General features: G+C 35.9%; 1 protein-coding gene across 1 annotated transcript; it reads left to right on the top strand.

The window, feature by feature from the left end:
* Positions 1-478: 478 nt before the first annotated feature.
* On the top strand, positions 479-6108 carry LOC108994933 (ammonium transporter 2-like). Its single transcript, XM_018970368.2, has 4 exons — positions 479-1360; positions 1513-1798; positions 2159-2262; positions 5541-6108. The coding sequence occupies exons 1-4, from the start codon at positions 725-727 to the stop codon at positions 5976-5978; spliced, it is 1464 nt and encodes a 487-aa protein (XP_018825913.1). The 5' UTR covers positions 479-724; the 3' UTR covers positions 5979-6108.
* Positions 6109-6408: the final 300 nt, after the last annotated feature.

Here is a 6408-nt window from a genome sequence, read left to right as displayed (position 1 = left end):
TGTCACTTTATGAACAACATGATTAATTAATACTCAATTAAGGAGATTGCTATAAAAAAAAAAAAAAAAAATACTCAAGGAGCTAGATAAGTACTTGCTTCTTGAAATAGAAGGAATTGTCGCGAGAGAAGGAAAAAAAAAAAAGGACCAAAAATGTTGGTCAGTCAAAGCTTGCATGAGTTAGCCCCAAGAGCCATGGATAAAGAATCCGTACATGCACGTGCGATCCCATCCCACACGGTTCCGTACCTCGAGTCATCGTCCAAATGCAACTTCACGACGATTTCACGTTGGACAGGTGGAAAAAACCAAATGACGTTTGTTTTTTTTTTTGTTGGAAATTAGATATATATATATATATCTCTCCAACTCGGCCGAAATCCCTCTTTTCTTTTTTTCTTTTTTGGTTAAGTTTTCTCACTATAGCCGCCATATGTAAAAAGCAAGTTGCAACTGAATTTTCACACGAAGCCTCCTAAGAATTTAATTCCATCACGCAGTCAACAAAAGACCGTCGACGGACTCTCCATCGAGCATTAATCTACATCAACTCTCTCTCGCTCTCTCTCTCTCTCTCTCTCACCCAACTACAAAGGGACCGGCTAGCTAGGGAGGAGAAAGCTTAATTTCTATATATATATATATATATAGATTTGCGGTGGCTGAAGAACCAAACCTCGAACTCGTACGTAGCTTAATTACCCCGATCGGCTAGATCAGCCACATGAACACCACACCGGCCTACGGAGCTGTCAGTCCAGCCGTGCCAGTATGGCTAAACAAGGGCGACAACGCATGGCAAATGACGGCGTCGACTCTCGTAGGCCTCCAGAGCATGCCGGGCCTGGTCATCCTCTATGCCAGCATCGTCAAGAAGAAATGGGCAGTAAACTCGGCCTTCATGGCTCTCTACGCCTTCGCCGCTGTGCTTATCTGCTGGGTCCTCGTCTGCTACCGCATGGCCTTCGGTGACGAACTCCTCCCCTTCTGGGGAAAGGGCGCACCCGCTCTTGGCCAAAAGTTCCTCGTCCACCAGGCCAGAGTCCCCGAGAGTAAGCACACTACTGAAGGTGGCCGTGAGGAGACCGTTGAGCCCTTTTATCCGATGGCCTCGCTCGTTTACTTCCAATTCACTTTCGCTGCCATTACCATGATTTTACTTGCTGGGTCTGTTCTGGGGCGCATGAACATCAAGGCGTGGATGGCGTTTGTCCCTCTTTGGCTTGTGTTCTCCTACACCGTCGGAGCCTTTAGTCTTTGGGGTGGTGGTTTTTTGTATCACTGGGGTGTCATAGATTACTCCGGCGGCTATGTCATCCATCTTTCCTCAGGAATCGCCGGTTTCACTGCCGCTTATTGGGTACTATATCTATTTCATTAACCCTTCACCAATTTATATTTTAAAAAAAACCTTTCACCAACCAACCAAATTTCTCTTCTTTTCTCTTTGGTTACATCAATTTTATTGGTATATATGAATCTTTGAACTGGACTATATGGTACTATATATAGGTTGGCCCGAGGCTAAAGAGTGACAGGGAGAGGTTTCCTCCCAACAACGTCTTGCTTATGCTTGCCGGTGCGGGGCTGCTGTGGATGGGATGGTCAGGTTTCAATGGTGGAGCACCATACGCAGCAAACATCGACGCTTCAATAGCAGTGTTAAACACAAACATATGTGCGGCGACGAGTCTTCTTGTCTGGACGTCTCTGGACGTCGTCTTCTTCGGGAAGCCTTCGGTGATAGGTGCTGTTCAGGGGATGATGACCGGACTTGTGTGCATTACTCCAGGAGCAGGTACACACGTGTGGCCAATATATATTTTTGTATATTTATAAGCCCCCAAAGATGACTTTCTCAGTGGCATTAATGTGGTCCAGTTCAATGAAAAGAAAAAAAAAAAATTGTCCATCAACTCTAACCTATATATAGTTAGACATGCAAACGAGTCTTACATTATATTTATTTTTGTATAAATATTCGGATAGTATTAATTAAATTAAAATATGACTATTGTATGACTTATTTTAGTTTTTTTTTTCATTTGAATATATACCTCAATTTCAAATAAAAATTTGAAGGCTTTTTTTTTATCTTTTTAAGTTATATATTAATTAATTACTTATGATCGATGAATATTGGTGACGTTGCGCGCAGGGTTGGTACAATCGTGGGCGGCTATAGTGATGGGGATTCTTTCTGGTAGCATTCCATGGGTGTCCATGATGATCCTTCACAAAAAGTCTACATTGCTACAAAAGGTACGTAGCGTTTTACATGCGGTATTAGATCATAGCCGACAGAAGTGCAAGCTTTTTCCCACCGGTAGCTAGCAGTACTTTAATTTTGCCTCTATCAATTAATATAATCTTATGAAATTATGCATAATTAACTAATTGGTTGGTTAATTAAGGTTGTATTAATTAATATTTAAGTCTGAAACATGATGCAGCATGCAGGTTTCATGATCTGGTTAATTTCTTAAACCCAAATGTGTATATATAAATATATAATATATATTGAAATGAAGATCATATATTTCTTTTTTTTATTTTTTATAAAACTGATGTTACCCTTCATTAAGAGAAAATTTACAAAGTTAACTTGAAAAATAAGTCAATTACAATCGTTAGTATCTTCCTAGTACACTTTCGTGACTGACATAGTCTAGTCCAGACAGTAAATCTCTAAAGATCTAGATCTTAGAGAAAATATCACCGACGTCCACGACAGAAGTTACAAAGCTCCATATCCCGACTAAGTAGGGTAGGGTATACCAAACCCCGTCAACGCGGAGGGGGGACTACTACTTCATTCGGACCAAAGTTCGAAGGTACTACTTTTTTTAGATTTTTATTTACCTAGAAACTACATTACACAAAAAAAAACTATAAAGAAAAACACTGCATAAAAAAGGAAAAAGCAGTGCACAAAAGCTACTGTGCCGCTTTCAATTTTGGGAAGAGAACCGACAGTCGACCTTGGAGATTCTGGACTCACAGACTCTAGAAACGCCGTGCGTGGTGTCGACAGAGGGCTCACCGGTGGTGCGTGAAAGTCACGTGCCAAACGACGTCGGAACTTCAACCCGCGCGTGCGGGCTACTCGCCGCTCCGTTTGGTGTCATATTCGGTGGTCTTAAAGATCGGTTGTTGGGCAACACCAAAGCGGGGCACGTGCTGGCCTGTGGGCGGCGAGAAGACCTAGATCTGCGATTTTCTCTTATTTTACTTGAAAATACACAAATATAAAATACTACATAAAAGAGAAGGGAGAGAGGAGGGAGGGAGGGGAAGGGAGCCGAAGCTCCCATCCCTCTAGTCGGATCTGTGAAGGAAGTTTTAAAAAGAAATGAGAGAGTTTTAGAGAGAAGGGAGTGGACCGCATCGTCAAAGATCATATATTTCTTTTTTTTTTTTTTTTTTTAAAGGAAGATCATATATTTCAATTACACGTACGATGGCTTTTGAAAGATAACGTCGAAAGCTCAAATAAGTCTATATATATTATGTGGCCTGGTTCGACTTTTAGACTAGGCCAATTAAGAAAACTAAGGAAACTTGGCCGCGAAAATTCATTCCCTAAAATTTGAGGTCGAATTAGGGTCGATTTGATTATATAAAATCAAAATATCTTATCTTATTTTATATAATTATTATAATTATTTTAAATTTTTATATAAAATATATTTTTATAAAAAATATAAAAAATAATTTAAATTTTTTAAATATTAAAAAAAAATTATAATAAAATTTTATTTAACTTTTAATAAAATATCTCATCTCTTTTTAACTGCAAAACGTTTTTATACTTCTCCTTCGTAAAATTATCTGGACAATAATTATTTATTTATTTGCTTGAAGGGGTGCGCGCGCGCATGTGTTACCGACGTACGGACTTTTCTGAGGGTCCTGGTCTTTTCAATGTTAGTAGTTGGGATGGGAGGGATTTGTTACGATTTTACATCAAATTTCATAATGGTAATATATATATATATAAAAAAAAAAAAAATTTGACCATCAAATAGAAGTGTCACTTTATAGAGATAAAGTAGTATTTCTCATATATATATATATATATATAAATATATATATATATATATAGATAGATAGATGAAGCTGTTAATGCCACATGCATCCATCCACAGTATATAGGAGTCTTTGTTTTTCCATCTAAAATAGTAATTTCAGTACTAAATATTCTTGTCTCACTTTTGTCCTTTTCTCGACATTCCTTTATCATCTTTCTTTCTAATCACCTTTTTATCTTCGATATATGGTCACCATTGCAATTATGGTAGACAACTATATATATATATATATATATATATATATATATATATATGTCATTATATATAAAAACAATCAATCATTTTCAACGACTTAATTAGAACTTATTTAAATAGTAAGATTATATAAGATAAAATAATTTTAAATAAGTTGATTGTTAAAATATTATTTTTTAATATTATTATTATTTTAATATTTAAAAAAATTATAATAATAAAATGAGATAAAATGAGATGAGATAGTTTCTATATATAACAAACAGCTACTTCTAATAATTCCTAGCTGGCTTCTGATCTTACATATCTAATTAGAAATATTTTAGACAGTAGTATTAATATGTTCACGTTTTGAGTTGCTCTTCCATCTATATATATATATATATATATATGCATGAATATTCAATCTAATTCAGTACTATTATAAATTATTCATGACTATTTATAATATATATCTTAGAAGCTAGATTGGTTTTTTCTTTTTTTTTAACCCGCAAATCAAGGTACAAGAATGTTAAAAGATAGATTTTAAAAAAAAATTAAACATGGACCTTTAATTTGGAGGTCATTTTTATTTTATTTTATTTCAGGATTCAATCGAAAAGGCCTTGTATCTCTAATAGTATCATGAGATCAGCCGTTGGATCAAAATAAATTCCAGTACTTGTGTTGCCTTTTAAAACTTTGACTTTTTGTCTTCTGTGTTTCCTATATATATTCTCTTTATTTTCTCCTTCTTTCTCGAATATACAAACATGAAACATTCTCAATTCTAGTAGTCATGATAGTCAGCAGTCTAATTATTATACGACCATGCATCAATCATTTTCAACCATTAAATAATTGATAACCACAAGATTTTCTTCAATCTGATCTTATCCTTTAGGATTAGGTGATGATGGTGAACGCATGACCATAATGGTATATTGCACACAATTCAATGGTAATAATCCTCCTTTTTCTTTTTGGTCGAATCATCTCGATCTGGTAACCTAATTTAAATCAAAAGAAAGATCGAAAAGCAGAACATAAAAGAAGATCCGTTTCTCTTTTATATTTTTCCACAAGAAACCATTCAAATATTGGTCCATAAGTCAAAAAGGTATACATAATAAGTTAATATTCTATCATTATATAATATATTAATGGAGTTTTTTAATTTGTGAAAAGATTATGATATCTGTATATAAATATATATATATATATATATATATATATGGTCTCTCTACTAATTTTATGATTATTTATAATCAGGTGGATGACACTTTAGGTGTATTTCACACGCACGCAGTGGCTGGGCTATTGGGAGGACTTCTCACTGGGCTTTTCGCAGAGCCAGAGCTTTGCAAACTCATACTCCCAGTAAGCGACACAAGGGGCGCATTCTATGGCGGAAATGGTGGGAAGCAATTCCTCAAGCAAATGGTTGCAGCCCTGTTTGTGGCCGGTTGGAACTTAGTGTCCACGACTCTAATTCTTCTGGCCATAAGGTTGTTCATCCCATTAAGGATGCCGGACGAGGAACTGGCAATTGGAGACGACGCTGTGCATGGAGAGGAGGCTTATGCTCTTTGGGGCGATGGAGAAAAATATGACCCTACAAAGCATGGTTGGAATACATCATCCTACGCGCAGGACATTACACCATCTCCATATGTCAATGGTGCCAGAGGTGTGACTATCAATTTGTAAGCCAACCGGTTTAATTATGTATCATTCCCGCCCACTTACGTTAGAATTAAATATACCACACTATATATATAATGCCTTGGAATATAGTTTTGTACAACATGAGCGTTTATACATGCATGGATGTGATCTCTCTCTCTCTCTCTCACTGTATTGTCTGCACGTATATAAACCCTTCAATGTATGCGTAATATACGAAACCAAGAGTACTTTAAAGTTGGTTTGTAGCATAAGATAAAACACAAAATTTTTATCTCATTATTACACATTTTTCAAATCCCCATAAAAATATAATAAACAATTCAACTTTTTCAAATTCCAAAACAATACTAATATTAAAACATAATATTTTAAACTTTCAAACAAAACACAAAATTCTCATCTCAATTACTCTAAACCTGGTAATTTGGGGCGCTTGTTTGGAGAGTGAGAT

Source organism: Juglans regia, chromosome 3 (genome assembly GCF_001411555.2).
Source record: "Juglans regia cultivar Chandler chromosome 3, Walnut 2.0, whole genome shotgun sequence".
Lineage (NCBI taxonomy): Eukaryota > Viridiplantae > Streptophyta > Magnoliopsida > Fagales > Juglandaceae > Juglans > Juglans regia.
This window is presented reverse-complemented; position numbering and strand designations above follow the sequence as displayed.

Excerpts from the sequence above, each read along its gene's own strand:
- LOC108994933 (XM_018970368.2), top strand. The coding sequence starts at position 725 with ATGAACACCACACCGGCCTACGGAGCTGTCAGTCCAGCCGTGCCAGTA. Across the intron at positions 1,799-2,158 it reads GTGCATTACTCCAGGAGCAG|GGTTGGTACAATCGTGGGCG; the intron begins GTACACACGTGT and ends CGTTGCGCGCAG. Across the intron at positions 2,263-5,540 it reads AGTCTACATTGCTACAAAAG|GTGGATGACACTTTAGGTGT; the intron begins GTACGTAGCGTT and ends ATTTATAATCAG.